Here is a 26,088-nt window from a genome sequence, read left to right as displayed (position 1 = left end):
GAGTGATGCATTTCTCCTCACTAAATTAACTTTTAGTCATGGTTTGTGCAATTTTGAGTTGAGATGGAAGCTGGAGCTCCAAATCATAACAGTATTTTGTAATTGTTTCCAAACAACTGGGTAAATTATATCAGAATTTTTAGAAATAATGGAAAAGCTTATCAAAACACAGTATTAAAAACTAACACATGCAGTAAACAAAGATAATATTAACTGTAGTTAAGGAGATAAAGCAGTTGGTTTTGGATCACACATGCTGTTGAGGCATCTAAAAAATTAGAACAGACTTTCACATCTATTTTTATTCACAGACCACAAGATGAAAAAGGATTTCCTCCTTCAGTTTTGAATGAGCTTCTCAACTCTGAATTACTGAGTGTCTGATAAGACAACTCAAAAGGAGTCTCTCACTCTGAAATAGTCTAGAGCTAAGAGAGAGGGCTCCATCCATTCTGTGCTTTTACTTTCTCTTAAACAGTGGCAGGAAAAAGCACAGTGCCTGCCTCTTAAATTTCATGTAAGTTCTCATGTTAAGAATACATGAATCTCAGTTCTTAGAACAGATGGTCATAAATGCACATTAAATCACAATGTTTTATTTTAAACCATTTAATTTAACATAATAAAATATTAATAATTGCAATAAATTTTGATCCATGCTGCTCCAGTGGCTTTTGGTTTTACAGGGCATAATCAGGCTTGTCAGCTAATTAATTTTTGTGACTGACTGTAGTTATTATCAGTGCCATAGGTTTTTAAAGCCAGCAGGACCACTATGGTCATTATTCTCATACAAAATGTGTGGAAAAGCTCAACAGACCCCACCCACCAAATCTCTTCCTGCTGTTGCTCCTCCTGCACGACCATCAAGTCAGCTCATGGATAAAGCAAACAGCTCAAGCATTTTAAACATCCATTATTGGGCCTGGTTTCCACTTCTTTCATCATTCTCGTGGCAGTTTTCCAAGTATTTTACACCAAGATATTGAACCAGAACAAGAGAATCTCAAACAACACCTGAAGATGCAATAACAGCTCCTTACTCCTGTCTGATATTCAAAAACTGGGGAAAACAAATGCACAGGTGAGGGGACACAGGGCAGCACTCCTTGGGCTGGGCTTGGCCCCAAACAAAGGACTGGCTGTTATTTGCACACTCAGATGCCTGAATACTCTGCCTCCAGCAAATGAGTGTGTGATAATCCTGTAAAATAATAATGATTGTGTGAAGGACCCCTCCAACCCATTCCTCTGTCCACAGGCAGATGGAGAAGAGGGAAGAGCACCAAGGTGCAGCCTCAGCAAACTGGGCTGGTCACAGAACAGAACTGAGAGCCCTGTGCTTGTCCCCAGGTTCTGCTGAGAGAGCAAAAAGAGCCTCTGGTCACCTCTTTCCCACAGTGAGCTGAGCATGGGGACTCAGTGAGTTCAGTGTTTGCCCTTGAACTGGTGTGGGCTGCATTTGGCACTCTGCTTTTAGATCAATACATAACCCAGGAGTAATCTTATCTGGCAGGAACAGGGGGGTTGGGGGGAGGAACACAGCCCCAGAGGTGAGGGGAGCAACTCTTCTAAATGTTAATGGGTTAAGAATAGAAAGGTCAAATGCCTGCCTTATCAGGAGGCCCCATGTGCAAACAGGCACCAGCTCAGCAAGCAGAGCACCAGCTGGGGATAAATGTCAGAAGTTGGTTACTGTAGCTGTAAACACCAAAAGCAGCATGGTGCAACTGGGAAACCTCCCAAGACACTTCTGGTTTATGCAGATCACTGGGAAAGTCCAACTGCCAAGCCTGGATGGAAATGAGTTCAGTCTTAGAGCTGCTGTGGGAGCAGAGAGCACCTGTGAGCTGGGTGCTGGCCCCACAGGGAGGGGTGGTGAGGGTGTCCTGTGTCCAGCATCCTGTGCTGGCTCCAGACTGCTCCTGCCAGGGCTCACACATTCTCCTGGAACAAGGAGTTTGAGGATGGAGACAGAAAGTCCTTCCTCTCCTGCCTGCAGGTACAGAGGGCATGGAACAGCAGAATTGCATGAGGATCCTGAGCACAACATGTAATGGATTGGGGTGGAATAAGAGATGAGGCAGCACAGGCAAAATATTCCTCCCTTAAATACTAATAGATTTTTAGCCCAGTTCTAATTAATCTTCTTGTTGGCATCCAAGGAAAGAGGCCAGAAGTTGTATTGCAGTGGGCAGTAATCCTCTTGCAGATACAAGCAATCAACTTGCAGTAATGATGAAGAGCACAAACACATACTGGTGTGAGGGTTACTGTGAGGAGCCTTTCCCAGTCACCAGAGCACCCAGCCTGGCACCTTTTGCTTGCAATAAGTTGTCAATAAAATTAATCAGCTGATTCCATTCTCTGAAAAGACTGGCAGTGAGCAGCCATGTTAAAGAATACTCCTGTTCCCTCTCTCCTGGTACTGGGAATGCCCCAGGAGAAGGTTACCTGAGTTTGGGACACAGATACAGGATACCTGTATGGCACAGCTCCCTGCTCCTGCAGAACAAAGAGCACCATTCTTGTCACCCTGCTCCCAGCTACAAACAGCCACCAAAGGAGAGGGTTAACTGCCACGTAAAACACACAGAAGGAATAGTAACTACAAATCCAGCAAGGCTAAATATATTTTATCCCACAAAAGGGATAAACAAGATCTGTGCTCATAGCTCAGAGATCATATTCTAACCATTGAATAGTTACTTTAATTGGTAAAGATAGGGTTACATTTAAAAACAAAAAAGGAATGCACCCATTTGAAGCCATTGCTCTCTGAAAGATGATTTTTTGACGTTTGCACCACAAAGTGACACTCTGCAGTTAACTGGCTGTGCCTCCAGCCCAGCCATAGGGGAGAACATCATAACCTACTTAAATGTGCAGGCTGCATCCTCCCTGCAGCAGGGCTCCCAAACAGCACAAACTGCTCCTTCCCTCCACAGCATCACTGGGCATCTGCTGATCCCCCGCTCTCCTGGCAGCATCTGCTCCCCTGCTGACACACAGGAGCTGCTCCTCTGCATCACCACCCTCGTCTGCAGGCTGGGAACTCGAGTTCATCCATTTGAAAGAGCACAAATGTTCAGCAGCACACGTTTCACACACATGGCATCACTGAGCTCTATTAACAGCTCTGCTCAACCCTGAAGCTACTGGATTTTCAGTGACAGCTCCAGCATGTTAACGACTTGGGATGTTTTCTGAATTCATGTAGGGAAGAAAAAGCTTTTATAAAAATACAAGATTTTACCTTTTTCTATTCACAGCAAGAATGACCAAACTTATTTATCCTATGAGTCACATCCTGAAGGCTTCACATGGCTGACAGCCTCAAGAAATATAATATACATTCTGGAGAGCCACTGCAGGGGAGAGAGAGGCTTTTCATCTCTCATTTCTTGAGCTGAGAGCTCAATTGAACTTCGTTCAATTTAGGAATAGGAAACACAACCCAAGTCTTCCAGCAGCACAATGACATTTCCCGAGCTGCTGCAAATTTGAATGAAATAATTTGCCAGCTCTGAATGAAGCTGTGGAGATTCTGCCACAACTCCTCTGTTTCATTATGCAGGAGGCAATTTTGAGAATGCTGCCTCAGCTCTGCTGTTTATTGTGTGGACGTGTCTGCCTGCTACAAGTGCTGTCACTGCCTCTCACTCTGACACACGCTGGTGTTTTCTTGGCTCTCAGTCACAGCAGGGGAAGAGCACAAGGGTATTGCAGAAACTCCTCCTTCCTTCATCCCTCTTTAACATGTTCACATTTTAAAGATGATTCTGTGAGCACATTTCTTGCAGCTGAAACTGCTTCATAAAGATTCAAAATTGGACAATAAAAATGCATAGCCCACCACAGCATGAATTGCAATCCAGGAGAGACCATATGCAATTTTCTGACCTGTGTTATTTCTATGCTGTCATCATTCTGAGGCATTTGATATGCTGCTCTTTGGTTTAAACCCAAAAATGGCATCTGAATTTTTACCATAATAAACTTTCTCAACAGACTTTGCATTCTCATTATTCTACCCATGCAAGCCACAAGGATTTTTTTCCTCCTTAAATGTCCAATCTGCAGGCAATGGTTGTGAAACTCCATTATTTCCAGGAACTGCTGGCAAACCTACTGCTGTCTGCTCTTCTCAGTATTGCCTGTATTTTCCTTGTTCAGCCTTAAAAGCCAAACTTGGTTTGCAAAAATGTCTGGGTTTCTTGATGCCAGAAATGAATAAAGAGTAGAACAGGACAGAATTAGATGGTTTTATTATGCTGAAAAGCCATTAACTCACATGAAAGTCTGCAAAACAACAAGAGCATAAAACTGGAAATAGATGCTTAGCCTTAAATCCTATTACTCAGAAATTTTCCAAAGCATTACCAATCTTTTTGGGAATGTCTTTTTAAGATCTACCTTAAATCTTTTTAAGCTCCACCACCCTCATCTGATCTTTACAACAAAAACAATGTGGAATATTTTTTGAAGTTGTAACTACTTGGATTCTCACCATTCAGTAAAGTGAAAACAATCTGCAAAGCAAGGCAGCCTGAATTGTCCAATATAGGAGATATCTGCCACAATTTGGTCTTCAACAGGCAGAGGTAAAGGACAGACAGGTATTCTCAGTTACTTGGGAAGAGAATACACAACAGGAGATACAGCCAAGAAAGCTGGGAGATGTGACAGATTCCACATTATTCAAATCTTTCATCAGTCATGATGATCCAAAAGCTACAATGGAAAACTCCCCACCTAAGGGTTATCTGCAGGGCCACACAGTGATCTCAGCCACACACAGCAGGATCTGCACAGAAAGAAAGGGAATTACTCCAAATTTACTCTGTCAGGACCAAGACCAGAATCTGACCAGATCCAAACAAAAACCAAACAGTGCCACAGGCTCTAAGAACAATCAGCAGTCCATGGGGTGTGCAAGCAATGGAGACCTCTGTGATTCCAATGCCCTTCAGTGACTGAAAATATTCCAGTGCTATTGTTCTTCCTCTCCAAAACATCTTGGACCTCATCCTGTGCTCCTGAGCACTCCTGACAGACAGCTCTGAAAGGATAACTGACAAACTCACAAAGGCCTGAGCTTCCTCATCTGAGTATTCCCTTTTATTCCATTTGGGAAAGCTGCAGTGCAGTGAGCAGTGGCTGAAGCTGAGTCCTGGGAAGGGGAAAACCATCCACGACCATCCCTGACATCAGCCCAGTTCACTCCTAAATGCAAACCACATTGGCTGTGGAGCACGATAATAAAAACCTGCTGACCTAGTTTCCTGCAGAACAAAATCCTCTGTCTCCCCTCCTCCTGTGCCAAACCTAAATCAGATCTCGAAATTAACCCTTTGACTAGCAAGGAAAACTCTACTAAATGATCCTCAGCATCTCACACCATGAGAATAGCATGGAAATAGCAACTGTTCCATGCCCACAGCTCTGCAAACTGGGAGGATTATTGCAGGATGAAATAAGACCCAGAGAAGGTCAGAGACCTAAGCAGACTTCAGCAGAGAACTTATTCTCTTCCTTACAAAGGATTTTGAAGCTCTGTGCTCCAACGGCTTTGTTTGTAACACTTCTTCTACCCAGATATAAAACCTTTGTTCATTATGTTCATGTGGCAATAAACCAACAGCTCTGTTTTTTTAAAAACTGCATCAAACCACTCAAGAAAGGACCATTGTTCTTCCCAAATTTTGCAATGTCAACTTGCAAGTCCTTTTCTGGAAGATGAGAGCTGATTGTGTCTGCTCCAAGTGTCTGGGGAAAGTGCTCCCTTGTCGTGGCTTCACTTCCTCAGTGATGCAATGCTTCATTTGAAGGGATGCCTGGGGGAGCTGCACAATGCACACAGAATGCAAAAATAACAGGGCATATCCCAACAAACTCAGCCAAGGACGTACAAATGGGAATTCTTTGGCTGTAGGATGCTTCCAAAGGCAGCTCTGGATCTTGCTGCAGAGCAGAACCCTCTGCAGTCAGGTGGGAGCAGCTGGGGAGATTCCAGAGTGCTGAGAGCACCTTTGCTGGCTCCCACTGACACTGTCAACTGCAGGAGTTCTCAGTCATGTGTCAAAGAGGGTTTAATTAACACAAGAGTGGAGATTAACAACTGCTATAGAGCTTTACAAATGGGTGTTTTACAACGAGGTGACCAATGTGCAACCTGCAAGTGGAATTGCTGACTGCAGCCAGAGCTTTCAGTTGCTGTAAGAAAGACCCTGCACTGAAAAATTCAATCACTTGCTGCTCCTGGATGAACTGAGAGAGCTTTGCCCGCATCCAGACAGAACCCAGGACCTGGAATGACTCCAGAGTTTCCTACAACAGGTTTGAAAACAGAAGGAAACAGGAAAGTGACAACTACAAGGCATGTCAGCAATGCCACTTCACCTGAGGAGAGGTTCCTGTCTCTGCCACTTTGTCACTCTCTGCAGGGAAGCTGTTAAGGCTTACAGAGTAAAGACAGCACTTAATACACTGTGCCCTCCAGGGAGTTTGAAGTGAAGAACAGAAAACCTGGATTACGGAACACTGAAAGGTTGTTGTAACTATATCTGCTCTCTGGATGCTGCATCTTCTCAGGTGAACTCCACAAAAGCTTCTGCTCCACCATGGAAATGAGGAAGACAAAAGCCTGAGTTCTCACAGACTTGCTACTAACATTGGTCAGGGTTAGAAACATGATGATGGAAAAAGAACATCTTATTCATCATATCTGCTCCCTGAGGGCTTAGGAGTTGTACATGCTTTTTTTATTGACACAAACAAGCTTTAACTTCTATTGTCTCGCAGAGGAAGAGAAGGCTGAACTCAATTCTGGCTCACACATCATCTGCAATTCCAGCCAAATCCCAGCCACACAACTTTTATTACTGGGAGGATGTCAGAGGCAAAGACACAGCTGGAAACTCAGAGCCCAGACTGAGCTTTGCTGTGCTGGCAGGGAGACAAACCAGTTTTTGATTTGTATGTAAACAGAGCCAATCTGAACTGGAAGGTCATTAAGAGAAAACACATTTTGCACAACACCCATTGTACAGTTCCCTTTCCAACTTTCCCCATACCAACATTTTTTTAAAATAAGACTTTGTCTTCTCTTGCTGACTTTTTTCAATGACAATTCCTGGGTGTGCTGAAGTCAATGGCCAACTCTCACTGGAAGTGATGGAACTGAAATTCTTTAGACTGGATCCCAAGGAGGAGTTTGCCCAAGAGAGATTGCAAATCCCTTCCTCTGCTTTCCAATACAGTAATTACCTGCAGAAAATGCAAGTCCATTGCAGATGCAAAGAATTATGTTTCCAAAGCATGTCACAGTCTCAGGTCTCACAGATTTACTTTAACTGAGGTACTGACATTTTCTACAATTAAAATAAGATGATGAGAATCCACAAAGAAACCACACAGTTCTTGTGATCAAGGTGTTAGTGTCTGATCCATTATTGTGAGAAGGCTTTTAAGAGCATTCCCAGCAGAAACAGGAATATATTTTCCCTGAGTAAGCTTGGAGGAATGCAGAGATTCAAAAGCTTAAGCAGAATCCCCGCTAGATTTTTTTCTGTTTGTTCCTCCTTTTTAAATTGCTGTGATTATTTGATATAATTGTTACTCTTTAGGGGTAAGAGTTAAGCATTTCTCTGAAAAAAGACCTGTGTCTGCCTTTAATTAACAGCTGCAGGTTCAAATGAGGGACTAACAGAGATGTTGCTGGGTATCAAAGCAGGGAACCTTCAGAAGCAAAAGGAAAAGTGCCTGTCATTCTCCATTAGTTCCTCAGGGTCAGTGTTGGCAAAATACACTGAATTGTTCTACATGTAACCAGCAAAATAAAGAGGTTGTTGTAGTTTGCTGTGCTTAAAAGGGGACTCCTGGGTATAACTGTTTAAAATAGCTTTAATCTAAAGGCTGTATCTTTCTATAGCTTCCTGCAAGCATGAAGAAAGTCCACTCAAAATGTTTTAACAGGAAATCAGCAAACTCAAAGACACTTCCTTCTGCTTGGACACAAGTATTCTAGTGACAGAATGGCTCCCAGCCAGGAAATCTGTGTTCCCAGGAGACAGCAGAGCTGGGACAAGAACCATCTGCAAATCCAGGATGGCTCCTTGGAGCTCTCTTTGCTCTGAAGGTGATGCCTGTCTTTAATGTATGTGGAGGACATTTAAAAATCATTCATGAAAGAATAGTAAAAGGCAGCTCTGAATGAACTAAGCATGAACAAAAGAAAAAAAACCCTTGTAATGGATTTTCCTGTTCTCTGCATGTCCCTGTCTTCAGCCCCAGACTCCTGAAATGCAGCCATTATGCACAGCTTTATTTCTTCACTTACCATAAACTTAGCAATGCTGATGGTTTTTCAGTCAAATCAAACTTTCACCAGCTTCAGGGGATGGCTGGGATCCCTCTTCTCATCTTTCATGTTTTGAGATCAGTATTTCATAGTTTTTATTCTGCTAAAATCATCTCGAGAACTAAAAGTATAAATTTCAGTGCAGAGTATTTTGATTTGATTTCCATAAACCACATTGTCCTTTAGCTGTACTCCTTCATTTCCCCCTGCATTTATTCTGAGCCTCTTTGGCCGGGCTGTTCCCCTCATTTAATCCCTGCTGTGGTTTCAGTGATGGGCTGGGACAGGTCCCTGTTGGCATCTGAGGGAGAATCTTCAGTGTTTCCAAAGGTGCCATTGCTGAGGGAAGCCAGGGCCTTTTTCCTTTGTCCATCTCTCCCTTGGTGGACAGCAAGGAAGTTCCTTTTGCTGGAAAGCTGAGGAAGGACCTGGTTCATGCAGGCCCAGGGGGAAAAAAGTGGCAGATTTCCTTACTGACAAAAATATCTAACTCAGGACAAAATAGCTAAACCTCACTTAGTGCAATACAAAGCTTTGCTTCAGAAAGCAGCTTTCCTGGAGGGCTGTGAGACAGCTCAACCCCCAGAAGAATTTCCTCTTAAATTATTGCATAGAGCAACACTTATAAAAGCAGATGCCTGAAGGCAGACTTTGATATAATCCTTTTTATAAAGTGTTCTGAGGTCCTAAAATGCCAGCAGGAATTGCCACGTAGGAAAGCACTTTGAAAAAATTATCAATTTAGAAATGTAAATATAAATAGGTGGCCAAATCTTTTATTGTCTTCTCAGAAAGAAAACTATTTACATTTCCAGAATTACACCAAACAGAAATGAAATTTGGCTACAGATTGATAAATACCAAGATCCCCACCTGACTGACAAAGTGCCCTCTTGTCATGATGAAGCTTGTTAGTGTTGAGGATGATTTGGAGTGTGTTTGGCTGATTCAAGAGATGTAGGCTGATTTCCCTGCAATACACACTGAGCATGTGATCAATTTACATGTCAGATTTCTGGTCCCACAGATGTCGTTCTTAATTACAGAAAATTCTGAACAAAAAAAAAAAAAAAAAAAAAAAAAGGCCTTTACAGCATTGCTGGGATAAGGAAGATTAAGAAAATCCCATCACTCACTCCTGAAATATGCAGCTCTTCCAGAATAAAGAATGGCAGCAATTTTAATCAGCATACAGATCAGCTTTTTAGAATTAGCAATAAAATAAAATGTCAAATTACGATACCACGGGGAACTTAGGAAGACAAAATGTAACTCATTACCACAATTACTCCAGCACAATTAAAACTATTACCTACTGATCCCAAAATATGAAACAATAGAACAGGAAAGAAGAAATATTAGGGAATAATATCACCTTTGTGATAGAAACACATAATAAGGAAGATGAACACATTTTTTAGAATATCACAGTTCTGTGCCCTCAGTACCCCCCATCAATAAACCCAAGGACAGCAAATCCAAACTGGATCAATGGGATGGACTTAATGATTGTGCTTCTAAATTCTGATTTTAAAAATGGCTCAGATTTCCAGTGATTTATTTTGTTCTCTGAAGGGCCTGAGTGTTTTTGTATCTCTGTGATCACCACAACCAGGCACACACACTATTTACTTAAGGATATATTTTTCCCATGACCTTACAGACTCATTTCTCTGTCATGGAGAGGTCATGGAAGGAAGTTTGTTAGAAGTCAAATATGAGGAAGTGCAATAAAGCCTATTTATCTTATAGGAGGAAAAAATGAGTCCAACAGCACAGAATTATTACATAAAAAAATGAAAAAAATAAAAGATTTTGAGCCTCTCTGCAGCCTCATAAAAATAGCCAGTGATAGTGCATGGGCAGATGTCCTCTCTGCTGAGCAGTGTCTGATCAGAGCCCTTTTGGACTTCAGTGCAATAATAATAATAAAAAGCAAAGGGAGTGCAATTTCCATGGAAACTTGGACAGAGATGTAACATTGTTTGCCGTAAGCGTCTGACTGTGAATGGAAAATTTTCCAGTTTACACAGATCCCAGCTATTATTTTCTTTGCAGTGCAAACTTGGGCCAAATATTTTCTGTCATATTAAAGATGCTAATAGTCAGTTTTACTTTCTGTCCAGAACAACTGTGCACAAAAGCTTCAGAATCCACAGTAAAACATCTGATATTTATCTTTCCATGAGCCCAAAACACACATTAGAAAAAGGAATAATTTGGGCTTCCTTTTATCTGCTTCTCTTCAGAAAGAGAAGGCAGATCAGAAATCATCTCCTCTTTCTGTGCAATGTTTCAGACTAATAGACAGCCAGAGCATTGGCAGATGTGCCCACTGTAAATGGGAGCTTAACTCACAGGAAAATCTGCTGTTGAAGCACATAGGATGATAAAAATATACCAAAAGCACAGAGTTTACACTCACATTTATATAATTAATGAAGTGACTTTTATCTTACATGAGTTTCAGAACTCCCTCTCTTGCTACTCCTCCCTTACCTAGCAGCAGGAATAATTGTGACAGTCCAGAAATCAACTTTGAACAAGACAAGCCCAGGTTCTGAGCTTGGCTGCCCGAAGTGTTAAGCCTTGTGTGGGAATGGCAACAAAAGTGGATTGTGAAATTTTTGTCCCCTAAATGCAGCTGGTTGGTGTAGTGTGGGAGCTGTGATAATGACATGGCAGCTCAGGGAACACCTCTGCAAATCTGGTGCCTGACCTGTACTAGTCATAAGCTGGAAGAGTCCAGAGCTGAAATCTAAATTAGTCTGGAACATGTGTGCATGCCCAGACATCCCTGCCCTTCCCACTCCTGGACATGTCCCACAGAGAAAAAAGAACTTTTCTGCAGGAAATGTGTGGTGATCTCAGCTCTCTGGGGCTGACATGTGGGTACAGTTTGGGGCCATACTTGTGCAGATTTGAGTTGTCTTTAAGTGAGATACCAAACACAATGGCAACATCAAACAGAGCTCCTGAAGGATCCAGGCAGAGCAGTTGTGTGATAGAGACAGAGCTGGTCCTGCTGGGATTCCTGGATATCATTGAGACAGGCATTGTTTAAGGCAAGGCACTGCTTAGGAAGGATTTGGTGCTTAGCACAGATTTCATCATAGGCTGACTGAAGCTTTCTCTTCACAAGTTCACACACAGTCCCAAAAGTCATGTTGGTTTTATACCTGCCTGCCCAGAGAGATGACAGAGCAAGTCAATCACCTGGCTTTGAAAATCTATTTCCCCTTTTACATCTTGCAAATTCTACTCACTCACTTGTAGATCACACAAAGAAAGAGGAAGCAGCATGACTCAGCTGCACACTACAATGGCTGGAGCAGATCCAGACCTTGCAATCCTTTGGGCTTTCCTTACCAAAACACAAAGCTGCAGCTTGGCTAATGTAAAGCATGCAGTGTTTGTGTAAGCAATGGGAGATGGGCAGCAGGCCAGCAGCTTTCCCAGAGCAATGTGCTCCTCCTTTACATTGATGGCAAATCATCTTCTGAACAGTTCAGCAAGGAACAAAAGAGCCAAAGGGCCCTGATGTTAAAATGCTAAGGAGGAACAGCCTCTGAGCTGTATTCTGCAGGCATGAATTTACACTGAAATCTAGTGGTAAATAATTAATTACTTTAGCAAGTTCCACACAATGCCATACCAGCAAATATTTTTGTATAATCTGCAGATTACATAAGTCTCAAGACACACAGGAAAACTACTGACCTTAGTGAATCCCAGAACTTGGAGAAAGTTTCAAGAACCCTGTGTCCTAGTGTTTGTCTAAGCCACTGGAAAACAGTATCTGAAAATCAGCTACACTAGAAATTCAGTGTGGTCTAGAGATTAATCCTGATCCTCTACCAGTTTGCTAACACCTGACCCACAGATGTTTTTCATAAAGAGCATCCACATGGTGAGTGATGGCACAGTAAATAATGCACTGTAAACACATTTAACTTCGCTGTGTAAACAAGCTGGGAGCAAAATTCATCAAGAACTTCACTTCATTTACTCCCTGAGTGTACAACAAAGTTGAAGGGTTTGATGGTTATCTCACAGCAATCTAACTCAGAGGTAAAGACCTCAAATCCAAACCTGTTTCTTGGAGAAATGATGAACATTCCAGCTCAGCTCTGGGCAACGGGATGGCTCTGTCATCTCAGGCACTGCCTTCACAGGGGGAGCACAGATCAGGACAGAAATGTGTGCAATAATAATAAATAAATAAAGTAAGAAAGAGGCATCAGCCAGGAGATTTCTCTGAAAAGGCCTCACCTTCCAAGGACTGACTTACAACAAGCAGCTTCCTGGGCTGTGTGTGGGGGGTCACTGAGCAGCATCAGAACTTGCATCACTCACCAGCCAAGCTCACATTGCTTCAGAGGATGAAAGGCCAAGTGGCTTCAGGGCTTTAATGGCAAAGATGGTTCATTGAGCAGACTTTATGCTTAGCAAAGCTGAGCAGCTTTTTCCTTATTCCTCCCCAGAATGTTTTGGGCATTGTCATATGCTTGTAGTACAGAACTTGCAGTTACCCAGAGCCAGCTCATGAGAAGTGAATGGAAACATCTCTTTCCATTCCAAAGGAAAAACAACTTTTATGCTGTTTTCCTCAGAAAGCTGAAAACTTGGAGAGAAACCTAAAGCTAAAAAAAGCAAAGAACTCAAAAAGATTCATATTCTGGACTGTGGTTTCTGCTGCCTTAGCTCAAGGGAAAATATGGTCATGGGAAAAGGGCCTGCCTGGAGCCAGAGTTTTTTCCAACTCTGACTGTTCTAGTTGGAGTGGCTTTAAATCAATATGTTGTTATTATTTCTTCATAAACAGAAATATTCTTTATGGGCTGTGTGATAGCTGTTTACAAGTGAAACAACCACTTGTATCATGTTTCCTAGCAATCAGTGTCTCATTCAGATCTTAAACACAGACAGTGATTGGGCAATCTGAGAAGCTTTTACAACATTAGTTCCAAGTTTCACTGATTCAAAGTGTTAAATCACCCTCCCAGAGGAGAGTTCCTGCACAAAGAAGTGTCAGCTTTGCCACCCTCTGCAGCTACACACAGCTGAAACAACACCACACCTTAGGAAAACACATCTTGCATGGCTTAATTTTGAAGAATCTCACAGTCATATTACTGTGGACTGTCTTTAGTTCTGCACTTCACTTCTGTCTTTAGCTAGGACTAAAGCAGATTGTAAATATAATAGAATTCCACACTAACCTTGAAAAGACCACCTACAGACAAACCTGCCCCAGGCAATCCAGAGAATTTCTGTCTGTCTGCAGTTGTTACACAACAAAATGTGATCATGCTGCCCAGACAGGGTGCCAGATGCCAGCAAGTGTGGTTATCATTATTCCAAATGCTGTATGAACAGAGCTTCACCCAGGAACTGTGATCCCCATCATGCAAAAGAATTGTCTTCTGCATTAATTAGATTTATGAGAAGAATTAACACAAATATCTAATATTGTCTTTCTTGAGATTCCTCAAAGCTTTTTAGAACAACACAGTCAGCTCTCCTGAATGTTAAAGTGAAGTTCAACCCCCTTTAAAACTGGAATTCTACTGGAAAGGAAACCCAGTTACCTGTGATCAATGACTGTGACATCAGAAGGAGGAATCCCCAGCACACAACAGCTCTGTTCCAGCTCTTTCTTACGAATCTCTCCTTGGTTGTAATAATTTCCTGAAATCAGCAAACACAGCAACACCAGCTAACTCACTTCAGGTTCAGATCAAGGGGTCCAAACAGCTCAGAATCTTCTTCCTTGTGCCATTCACAGAGGAAATTAAGGCAGAACTGATATGGCAAGACTGCAAAAACTTAGAGAGGCAAAAGAAGAGAGAAAACCTAATCAAGATAAAGGCAGCTGGGAAAAGTTGTAACAGAGATCAACAACTAACAGGGAAATGGGATTCATCATCTTAAAACATTGGCTCCCTCTTCACTGAATTATTTTCTTCTCATCTTGCCCTGACATTCCCTTATTTTTTCTTGGCATCAGCCATGCAAAGTCCCTGCCAGAGCTGTGATGCCCCTTCCAGAACGTTGCTCTATGCAGGGCAATACTTGCAACTCAATTTTAACTTTGAAGTAATAAAATGAAAAGAATACAGTTGAGTATTAATGTGTGATTCAAGTCTGTAGTCAGCTGTCTTGAATTACACCAGAACTTTTTATTGTTGTGGGTGTGAGTCATCTAAATCTAGCATTTCTCTGGAGCAGTGTTGCAATCTGAGCCATCTCTAGCAAGCTTTGTACAATTTTCAAAGAGGGAAAGAGTAACTAGAAGGAAAAATCCTCTTCCCACAGCCTGTGACTGAATGACTTTGGGAGACTGACAGTGGGATGCACCTTGGATTGCAGCTCCAGCTGCAGCAGAGTGAACTGAAGGGTGCAGCCTGTCTGGAATCACTGAGGAGTACAAGAGGGTTCATTTCAGAGTGGTTTTTACCAGGCCATTACCAACACAGTGCTGGGAATAAACAGCTTTTGCTGCAGTGCAGTGTCACAGCAGAATGCAGGTGATGCTTTATCCCAGCACTCCCACTGCTCCCAAAAGCCCTGACTTGTGCTGAACTCAAACAGCTCCACAGCTGCAGAAATGTGTCAGGACACCAGGAGTGTGTCAGGGCTCACCAGAAAGAATGGGCAGCTGCTGAGAGCAAGCCCAGCTGAATAGCTGATGCTGCTGGACCTCATCCATGGAGCTCTCACAACAGAGCCAGCTACTACAGAGAGCAAAGCACATTCAGACTGAGTTATTAATTCAATCTAAGATTATTCAGTGTGTCAAAGACTGATTTCTTTTTCCCAGTGCTGTAATTCTAACTCATTTCTAAGTCAAATTGATTGATAACTGAAAACTGCAAGTACAATGGTTTTTAAGTAATGATTTTGTCTCAGTGTTAACAATTTGCAGTGCCTTTGATCAACTCACTTGTCATCATCAATCACTCAAACAATGAGAGGATGAACCATCTGAATCACCCACAAGACTAATCAGAGGCTTTTAAAATAAAAATCTCCTAGCTCACAAAGGTGCTCTCCCCTACATTTCCTTACAAGTGAGAAAGTACCTAGAAGGAAACAGCAAACACCCTGAATGTGTCATGCCACTGAATCAGGAGGAAAGAGAAAATTCAACAAAATAAACAGAAACACAACACTCTTTGGAAAGTTCTCTACCAGCAGCAGGGAATTAGTCCCCAAAACTGAAATGGCAGAGCTGCACTTCAGTAATCTCCCCACAGCTGTGGAGATGCACAGACCTCTGTCCCTCAGCAGAGACAATGAAAGCTCTGCACTAAATCTTGAATGGGAGGTGCAGAGCCATCAGTAAAACCACTGGGTTTCAATAGTTCAGTTCCTGTCTTCTCACCTGAAGGTCTGCCAGGACAGAAAGCTTTGGAAATGACAGAAATGTTGGCACTGAACTGGCTGGAGCTGCCAGAGGCACAGGGGGCTCTTTCTCAAAGCTAAGCAGCTCTCAGTGTGAGAATTGTGGTACTGCAATGTGGTCTGAAAGATCAACTCAAACCAGGTTGTTTCTCATGCAGAGAACCCTGAACAATGGACTAACTGCTCAGGTGTCAATTCTGCAGAACAATCTGGAGCTTCAGCAGATCATGAGAAGAACACAAAAGTGTTGTGTGGTGTGGAAAGTTCTTGTTCTGGGCAAACAGTGGAGCCTGTAAGAATCTCTCTACTCTACTCAGCCCCAGCTGCAGTGCTGCTTCCAGTTTGTCATCACTGCCCTCCCAAAAATTACATGAACCAAAGGAAGAGTCCAAGGGAGAGTGTGAGAATGATTAGAGGTTTAGAAAACATGATCTATGAGGGAAGACTGCAAGTAATCAGGTTGTTTAGTCTGGAGAAGATAAGGCAGAAGAGGCAGATAACAGTCCTAAAATATGTAAGAGGCTGTTACAAAGGGATACTCTGATTTCTATGTTCCTGCCAGGCATGAAAAAATAAACAAACAAGCTTAAATTACACCAGTGACTCAGGAAAAAGTGATTTGAGGGAAAGCTAAAGCAGCACCGACACAGACCCCACAGGCTGAGGCACCTCCCAGGACATCCTGGAGAACAAACATTTGTCTGCAGCAAATGAAAGCACATCGCTGCTGCTGGCAGATCAGCACTGATGGACAGCCCCGGCCTCGTATTCCCTTCCTGGCTATTGCTCCATGATCGGATCGCAATGCAAGTGCTGCTTTAGGTGTGTTACAGTGGACATTAAAACTGGACCATCCAAACAAGTCTTGAGCAACACAACAGAATCACAGGGAGACGCCAAAAGGCCGCACTGAGCAGCACCTCTGACAGCCCAATGACACCGCCCCGCAGCCTAAAAGGGCCTCAGCACGGCAGCTTTCAATTTGAGCACGTTGCCCTCCGTTCCCTCACGCCAGGCTCTTGCAGAGGAGAGGGGAGGCGAGGAAGGGCGGGCGATGGCCGCACCGTGCCTCAGTTTCCCCACAGCGTCACAGCGCAAGGCCGCACCCGCGGGGAGCCATCGCGGCGGCCTCCCCGTGCCCCGGGGGATGGCGGGGATGGATGGGGGTGCGGGTGCGTGGGTGGTCGCCGCTCACCTGCGGAGCAGCAGAGCACGGCGGGGGCGGCCCCGGCGCTGCGCAGGCCGAGCAGGGCGGGGGCGAAGAACATGGCCTCGTCATCGGGGTGCGCCGTCAGCAGCAGCGCGCGCCCGCCCCGCGCGCCCCCGCGGCACCCCGCGCGGCCCCGGCGCAGGCGGCGCGCGCCCCCGAGCAGCAGCAGCAGCAGCAGCAGCAGCGGCGGCGGCAGCACCGAGAGCGCCGCCGGCGGCACCCAGCACCACGGGCCCGCTGCCATGGCGACCGCCCCGCGCCAACGCCGCGCCGCCGGGAAACGCCGGCCGCCGCGCGAAGGTTCCGCCGCACCAAAGGGTCCCACCCTCCCCAGGGCCCTCCCGTCCCCGCCTCGGGGCGGGGCCGCTCGGCCGATGCCGCGGAAACGGGGCCCGGGCCGTGCCGCTCCGAGGAAACGTGTCCCGCTCCTGCTGCTCCGTGAGGAGCGGGACCCTGCGCTGGCCAGGCCCGAGGGTGCGCGCTGAACACCGGCTGTGCCCCTGGGCCAAAGCCGTACTGACCATGCCGGTGCCTCCACAGCGATTAACAGTGAAAAAGTCGAGCTGTTCAGCGTGTGGTACCTTTTATCCCTGCTGTGGAAGAGACGTGGGTTAAGGGGAAGCTCAAAAACAGGGCAGGAGGAGCTTGTCTTCACACACGTTCTGTGGGCTATCCCCAGTGTGGCTGCAAACGGGGGGAACTTTTGGGTATGGTTTAGAAGTGAAGTCAGCCACTGGAGAAAGCCACAGAGCAGAAGGAGACAGGAAGCATTAAAATAAACATGAAACAGTCAGGCAGATGCACGATGGCGTGGATACTTTGCTTTTCCTAACAGGCAAGATGGAAGACAAGTGTACAGAGCAATGGTGGAGTGTGGGAGCTGGGTGGGTTAAAGCATAAAAGGTGAATACAAAAATTATTAGAGTTCTGAGGAGCAGCTCAGACCTCAGCAGGTGTATGCCTGACTGGTCTCCCCTGGCTCTTATTTGGACACCTTTAACTCCCAAGTGATTCCAAGCAAGAGTCATTGGCTTGTGTTGGGATTAGAGACTGTGAACATCAGCCTGGAGATGTGCCGTGTCACCATAGCGTGGCACTTTTAACCACGGTAATAACCCAACCCTTGGTACAACACGTGTTTGCTGAGCGATCCTGCTCGCCACAGGGTGAGCCCCAGCTTTTTTCGTCTGAACCAGTAATTGTGTGGGCACCCATCCTGCAAATGTGGGCACGACTTCTCCATTTAATGGAAATTGTGACCATGAAGTAATCTAAGCTTGCCTAATGCTGTCTTTCCCATAGTAAACCTGATTAGAGACTAATTTGCGATTTTAGCGCATCCTAAGTTGCACATTTGCACGTACGACGCCGTGCAGGTTTGAAACTCCTGAGAACGCAGGGAACGAGTTACACACTCCTCATTCCGGGGGAGGAATGATCAGACATTTAACGAGATTTAAACCTCTCTCACATTTTCGGAAGTCATTCGTCGCCGGGGCTCGGGCCCGAGCTCAGGGACAGCGCGGGAAGCACCGCGGACGGGGCGGGAAGAGCCCTGCGGGACCGGACGGGCTCCGGGCGATGCTCCCTTGAGGCCGCGCTCATCGGCACGGCCGCGGCCGGGGCCCCTTATGGGTTATTATCAATTTACACCGGTCCGGCGGGGGCCAGCGGGGCGCTGCGGCTCCCTGGCGGTCCGAGCCCCGGGAGCCCCTCACGGGCCCGGCCCCATTCGCCTCATGGCGGCCGCGCCCCCCCCGGCCCTCAGCGGGAGGGGGAAGGAGCCCCTCCCCGCCGCACCGGCCAGCGGTCCTGGAAGGGACATAGCACCCCGCCCTCCCACCGCCGCGCTCCCCGGTGGCTTTTCTAGGCATTTTACCGCCTGTGCTTCACCACACACCGGCACAGCCTGAGGAAGGGGAAAGCCGCCGTGGCCGGTGAAAGGTACCGGTGAAAGGTGCCGCGGCTTGTTCTGTATCTGGCAGGACCTGGCGGGAGGGGGCGGAGCGCGCGGGGCCGGGGGAGGGGAGGCAAGATGGCGGCGGCGGCGGCGCTGAGGGTGAGGTGAGACGCCGCGCCCGCCCAGCCCCGCCGGGACCCGCCGGCACCCGCCGCCCGGGCCGCCCCCGCGCCGCGCCTCGGTAAGCGCGGGGAGCCCGGCGGGGCGGCGCGGGGGCAGCGGGCTGAGCGCCTCCGCTGTGAGGAGGAGGAGGAGGAGGGGGAGGAGGGGGAAGAGGCGGGGGCCCGGCCATCCCGTCCTCCTCCCTCCTCACGGGGACGGAGCCCTGTGGTCTCCGGGGGGAGGGCGCTGGAGCCGGGGGTGCCCGTGGGGCAGCCGCCGGGGCTGCGGGGGGTTGGCGGATCAGGGCCGGGGGGTGCCCGGTGCCCGCGGGGCTCTCCCCCATTGACGCTGAGGGTGCGCGGGGATGGCGGGGCACGGAGCGCTGGCCCTCGCCGGGAAGTTTGTGCAGAAATCCCAGAGCGTCTCCGTGCTGGGCGTTCATCCTTGCGCTGTGGGCAGGAGGAGTGCAAGTTAAAAAAGGAAAAAAAAAAAAATGAAAAGAAGGGTCAGTTCTTCCAAATCATCCCCTCGGAGTCTCGGCCGGGAGCGCGGTGGTTGCTGAGGATGTGCTGCGGCCGCAGCTCCGTGCCGGGCGAGCATCGCTGTCAGTGCCGGGGAGTTGTTGCTGATGCTGACGCTGAATTATTCATATGGGACCTGTAAACATCCCCGGCTTCTGTCATCTCCGGGCTGCTGCAGGGCACAATGGAAGTGGCTTTTGCTAGAATTATTCTGACTTGATGGTAAAGAACTTCGTGCTTGCTGATTTTTCTGTACTTAGAAAAGCTGTGTGTACCAAGTTGGTTGCAGTTAGCTAGGATTCGAGGGGAATGTATGAACTGTCAGTGGCAGACAGGCTCCAGTAAGCAAGTAGATATTGTGAACAATCTGTTGTCCAAAATCTGCTTCTTCTTGTTTCATAGATGTGGTTTTAACAAGTCTGTTACCTTTTCATGATTCTAAATATTGGCGTAACCTGGGACAACTTATTACAGTGGAGGTGTCTAGTCTTGAATACTTGATTTTTATGGCAGTATTCTTTTATTAATTTTCTATAGTTATGAACTGTTTGAGCTCAGATAGGGATTTTTATCCTAGGCAGGATGATTTGAGAGGTAGAATCCAGAGCAATCATAGCAAAAGCTGGTGTTGGTAAGTGGGATGGCACAGTGTAAGTGCCTGAAGAAGTGGACACAGTTATGTCACTGCACACAAGGACTGTGCAGCTCTGTTGCAGTTTTGCGCTGGAATTTTACTCCGCAGAATGTTGTTGTAATTCCTGATTAACTAAACAACCTTGACATTTGGAAAGGAAGTCTGGAATATTTGAAGTGGATTTCTAGTTAGCTGAAATGTGGTGTCTTGTGTTGGGGGATGAAAGAGCTTCGTGCCTAGCTCAGGGATTCAAAAGTTCAGGGGAAAGGAGCAGTGACCCTTTTTGTGAAAGCGTGGTTAATTTTTTCTTTACGTCGCTTTTCTTTGTGATATGGAATGGGCTGCTGAAGAAAGAGAGCTCTTTTGTGATTCATGTGCAGGGTAATTTGTTTGAAATACACTGTTTGATGTTGGTCACTAAAATACCTAAACTTGTTGCTGAGGTGTGGGGAAGAGCAGGGTTTTGGGATCTTCTTTCTAGGAGTTATAATGTGTGCTTTTTAACGTGTGGGGAGGATGTTACAAGTGTTTGCTTCCACATGTGCTGCTTCTCCCTAGCTTCTTAATCGTTGCAGCCATCAATTAAAAGCAGCTCTCCAGACTGAAATGACATGCACAGAATCAGAATATATTCATTTTGCTACATTGTGCTGCTGCTGTTTTGTTTTGAATACACTTTGTCTCCTACAACCACTCATTTTAGTTGCTCTGTCAGGGCAGACATGTTTTCCATTGTGATCTAAAAGGATCTACAAAACTCCCTCAAAACCTGTGGTAGAAGTAGGGACAGACCCTAAAGCTCCTTCCCAATTCCTCCCTCCAGCCCTTTCCACAGCCCCTGGGCTCCTCTGGCTGCATCTTCTGAGTTGTTTCATTTCTCAGTTGTAGCATGAATGAGAGATGCTCACAGGGAAGGGAAGCTGCCTCTGCTTCAGCTGCTGTTAAATGCATGAAAGCAACTGAAAAAAAATTGTCTGTAGTAGAGAACAATATTTCTTATAAATAAGGAATTTATGCTCTTTCAAAGCTCTCTGCAAAAGTTCTGGTGAAATGTTTTATTCCTCTATATAGCCTTTTGCCTACAATATTATTTAAATGAAAGCTTTCTTGGCTGATTGAAAATACTGTTTGGAGTTCTGGTGTGTGTAGTGACTGATATTGAAGATTTTAACAATTGTGGAGCTGGAATGGGTCTGTTCCTCGTGCAGGTGCAGCACAGAACAATCTCCAGAACAGACCTGTAACCAGACAGTGGTTTCATAATGCAAGCAAACGTTTCCTGGATGCCAGGCTTGAGCTCTTCAAGTCATTTATGTTCTTTAGTCAAATCTGAATCAGTGTTTCAGTGTTGGGCTATTAACTGAACATGGTACCTTCCCTCCCTCCTGCAACTGGTCCAGATAAAAATTCTGACCTATGCAGCACTGCTGTCTGTAAATATTTACTTTGTGATACTTCTAAATCATGCAAATAGCCAGGACAGTGCTGAATATATCTTCCATTTCAGTGTCTCTCTTCTTCAGTGATTCTCCCTCCAGTAATGAATTTCTGTGAGGTTCCTTTCATTCCCATGTTCCTTCTGAGATGTTCCTTCCCCTTCCATGCTCTTCAGTGAGTTCCCTTTCCCTTCCATGCTCCTTCTCTGAGGTTCCTTTCCTTTCCATGCTCCTTCAGTTCTCTCCCAGCCCCTGTTGAATCCAGCCTGGGCCTGCTGGGGCTCTGCTCAGGGAGCTGTGTGAGACACAGGGCTCAGCCTTACCTTAGAGCTGTGTTTCTTCCCATTATCCTAAGAGATATTCCCATGTCCTTGCCCAGCTCTACATCCAAACTATTCATGGTGTTGCCCCTCCCAGACTGTCTTGATAAATCTTCTTTTTTTCTTCAGGCTCGAGGAAGATGTTGGTCTATGTGGTTTTGAAGTCAGCAACTTCACCTCCTTAGGATTGTAAAGGTTATTGCAAAATTTAAGGTGCTCTCTTGGTACAAAGATGCATCAGCCCTCTCTGAAAAATCCTGTTGTTCATAACTTTCAGCAGTAAAAGAATGTAGAAATGAATGTTTCATGCAGATTACCTGGACAAACTGTTGGGCAGGATTTAAAAATTCTCTGCATGTTGAGTGACTGCTCTTGGGTCAAACTGAAAATGAAAATACAGTCACAAAGGTGTTGGGGAAAAGGACACCTATGAATGAGAAGGGATGATGTTCAGTGTAAAATGTGCTTTACTTGTTGTGTGCTGCAGGGAAAGGACATTTGGGGGATTCTCCTTTGTGCCCTCACCATGCCAGAGAGCTCTGCTCCTGGGGGAGCTGCACAAGCCCAGAGCATTCCCTGGCTCTGGGGCACAGAGCTCCCCTGGAGCTCTGCTGGGCACAGCCCGGGGCTGCCTGCAGGAGCAAATGCTCTCCTGGAGGGATTAAAATGTGTTCACGTTTCAGGGAGCACAGCTAACAAATGTGAATATAAATCAGCTGCAAACCCGACTGATTCCTGCCCTGTTTGTCGGTGGTACAGAGTTAACACACAAGTTCATGACAAGTTCAAGTGCTGCTCAGCAGATGAGGCAGGTATATGATTTCAGATCTGCTGCTTTTCACCTCATTAACAACAGTATTTTGGGGCAAAATGATGAATTAGTGTTAGTCAAAAAATTGTGGATGCCCTATAGAGTTTTGTCTCATCAGGTTCCTATTTTTCAACTCTTGTTCTAATTCTGTCTGAAATGCTGGATTTGCAGAGAAGGGCTGTTTGCAAAGTGGGAATTCTCCCATATAATCATTGTAATTTCATGGTTTAGCTGTCTTGGAATGTTGTATCCAGAAGCTGGAATAATAAATGTCACTTGATTGTTCCATTTTAGCCATTATTTATATAAGTGCTGATGTTTCTCTATGGCCTCAAAGATCAGACTTAAGCATATCCAGAACCTTGAAGTTCTGGGTTGGGTTTGGGTTTTGTTACCCCAGATCTAAAGGATTATTTATTGATACCACTCCTAGTTCAAGATCTCTTTCATTCCCTGCCTTTTCTGTGGCTTGGAGGCAGTTGTACCAGTCCCAACTGGAGTTATATCTTTATATATTGTTGCATTTCCTGTGAAATAGAGTATCTTATATGTAATCCTAAATGTAGTAGCAACAAACTTTGTTTCCAGAAGGCCCTGGTGCATTTCCCGTGGAGTATCAGAATTGACCAAGTCATTGTTCTTAGATACAGTTAAAAAAATGTTATTTTAGCCTTTCTGTACTTTTTAGTTAAAATCTAGACTTCATTTTATCTGAACCCAGTCAGCTGAGGGGAATTATGAGGCTGATACTTGGTTTGCTCTGACCCTTTCTTTAGAAGTGTTTTTTCTTACAATCCATCATAGTTTGTGGATTTAGTCAGTATGGACTAGTCAGGTTATATTTCCTTTTCCAAACCAAAGCTGCTTTTAAAAGCTGTCACTGCAGATTCACTCTGGATAATCAGTGAGCTACAAGAAGATCCTGAAAACTTGAAGCTGTGACCACAGAATTTCGTGGCTGTTGGGTGATGTCAAAAGGAATTTTACCTGCAGGTGGATTAACAGTGAAGGAATAAATTCATGTGTAGGAGCTGTTCTTGAGCTGTCTACACTTTCAGTCCAAAAAAGGAGAACAAAGATGGTTGTTCTGAGAGAATATTTAAACACAGTGTGTGATGCACATGAAGTTTGAGGTATGGCTGTTTCTGTCATCAGTGAAATGTGAGGAAAGAGGTGAAATGGAGCAAACCTCAGTGGGTTGTTGGACACTTGTGAGTGAGGATGAGTTGCTGATGAAGGCTTTTTGCAGTTCTTGTCACTGTGGTTTGTGTAGCACCTCTTGAGTCTCTTGCCTGCAGCACTGGAGGATGCCTGGGCTGGTTTCTGTTTCACATTGCAGTTTGCAGGGTGAAGTTTGAATGCTCCAGTTGATGTTTCAGAACCAGTGGAATTACCCTGGCAGGGATAGGGCCCTTCAGAAGGGGTGAGGGAGATGTCTGGGGTTTGGGAGCTGCTGGAGTCACCTCAGAAAAAAGCTGTTTCCTCCTGGGAAGGTGAGTCCTTCCCTGAGCAGTGTCTGGGCTCTGTGGGGTTTGCTTTGCAAGTCAGTTCTGGAGATTTGGGTTCTTTTGGCTCATGACATTTTTTCATGGTGTGCATTAACTGTGTGCTATTTACCATATTGGGACAACCAGAGGAATCTGGTGTTCCTTGGAGAATGATTTTAGGAAAGAAGCTATCTTTGTTTCTATGACATACTTTTAAAAGAAGAAAACCCTGTAATGTTTGTACCCTTCTCAGTTTTAAGTCATCGCTCTGTGGTATTTTTAGTCAAGGAAATGTCTACATCCTTAATTTCCATTTCTGAAGGGAGGACTTCCTCCTACCTCTTTTGGCTGGTTTTGGTGTTCTTGTGACCCTCCTTGGCAGAAGAGATCTGGATAAGCTCCATGGCAGGGTGTGAGAGCTGTTCCTCCATGAAGATCCAGGAGGAGCTTTCCTCCCTCAGGGGTTCTCTGGGTGTTGTGTGGTTACTGCTGAGTGGATGCTGGAGATCTGCACTCTTAATGGAAGTGGATGTGCTCAGCATCTCTCTATTTTTATTTCATTTTTTGGTAGGCAAGTGGATAATTGATCAGAAACTTCCAAAGGTGTTGATGTGATCTCAGTTTTTCCTGTTTTTCTCCTCTATAATGCAGCAAACTTGTGTATGGCCTGGGACCTGAAATGATGTATTAGCAACTTTTATTTGAGATCATAAATTACAGGAGGGATTAAAATAGAATTTCCAGGAGAGGAGTATCTTGTCAGCTGAATTTGATCAACCCCATTTTGGTAAGCAGAAATTCGATTTGTATTTGTAGCAGGAGAGAAAGAAAAAACCTCTTATTTAAGATGAAGTATAACAATGTGATCCTGAGATTTGGCAAGAGTTTGGATGTAAATCACATGTGTAAGGATGCAACCAATTTTCCTTTGGAATGGCAACAAAAATTGCTTTGGATGACTCTTAAATACTTATTTAATATTTAGTGTTCAAAATTTATTACTTGAAGTATTTTAAGCAGCTGGTTACCTGTGAATGGGGAATCTTTTCCTATTAAAATGTGGAGTATAAAAACCTATTTTAATTGTTTTGGCTCCCTTGTTGGAGATGGAAAAGTCTCCTAGTACAGAGTCAGTGTGACATCTTGAATTGACAGCTGTAATGCTCCTTAACTTGTGTAATTGGCTAAATTAAAGTTTACCATGTGTCATGGAGAATATGGCAGGCACTGCAGAGCTTTGGATGTTCAGAAATCAGATTATATTGTATATTAATGGAAATTTCAGAGTGTGAAAAGGGTTGAATTCAGATTTTTGGGCTTTTCTTAACATCTATTTTTCAAATACTCCTGTTGGTTGATTTATATGATGTTAATAATTAATGGGGAGATGTTGTTCAGTGCTGGTAGTAAAACAGCCCTACAGATGTAACTTTTGTACTGTATTTCTAGCAGGGATAGAAATAATGATTTTTCCATCAATAACTTTGTGAGTACAACTGAATGAGATTAAAGTTCTTGGGAATTTATGGTGTATTGGGGAATTTATGGTTCTGTCTGTCACAGAAGAAGAAAAGGCATTTGCACATGTGGAATTGTCTTGGAAAATTCAGCAGTGAGTTCTTCTCAACTTGGAGAAAATACATTCATTGTTTCTGTTCATTCCAATAGCATATGTCCTTGTGCTTTGACTACAAGCTTTTGAGAATTTTGCAGCATAAAATTGAGTGAAAAAAGAGTGAAAGAAAGATTAGAAAAAGTGTGGAAGAGGCCCTGAGCTTTGGGGTTACGCCTGTGTTCTGCAGAAATGGGAAGCACAGGACTCTGGGGCATATTTAAAT

At 44.8% G+C, this 26,088-nt stretch overlaps 2 protein-coding genes across 4 annotated transcripts in view; one reads left to right on the top strand and one right to left on the bottom strand.

The window, feature by feature from the left end:
- PIGL (phosphatidylinositol glycan anchor biosynthesis class L) overlaps positions 1-17,223 on the bottom strand; it is a 53,584-nt gene extending 36,361 nt beyond the window's left edge. The window contains exons 1-2 of the mRNA XM_058037732.1: positions 16,965-17,223; positions 13,954-14,053 (exon numbers count right to left, since the gene is read on the bottom strand). Of these exons, the coding sequence (XP_057893715.1) occupies positions 13,954-14,053; positions 16,965-17,223 (359 nt within the window). The remainder of the gene's footprint in view (positions 1-13,953; positions 14,054-16,964) is intronic.
- Positions 17,224-19,058: 1,835 nt separating this feature from the next.
- The window catches only part of NCOR1 (nuclear receptor corepressor 1), a 53,979-nt gene continuing 46,949 nt past the window's right edge, over positions 19,059-26,088 (top strand). For 2 of the 3 annotated variants that reach the window (XM_058037315.1, XM_058037312.1), the window contains exon 1: positions 19,059-19,120. The gene's annotated coding sequence lies outside the window, so the exon portion shown is untranslated. Of the gene's footprint in view, positions 19,121-19,694; positions 19,785-26,088 lie in introns of those variants that run through there. The other variant, XM_058037314.1, reaches the window with a different exon arrangement.

The sequence above is a fragment of the Melospiza georgiana genome, chromosome 19, assembly GCF_028018845.1.
Source record: "Melospiza georgiana isolate bMelGeo1 chromosome 19, bMelGeo1.pri, whole genome shotgun sequence".
Classification (NCBI taxonomy): Eukaryota; Metazoa; Chordata; class Aves; order Passeriformes; family Passerellidae; genus Melospiza; species Melospiza georgiana.
Note: the sequence above shows the minus strand (reverse complement) of the source record. Positions and strands in the feature narration are given on the sequence as shown.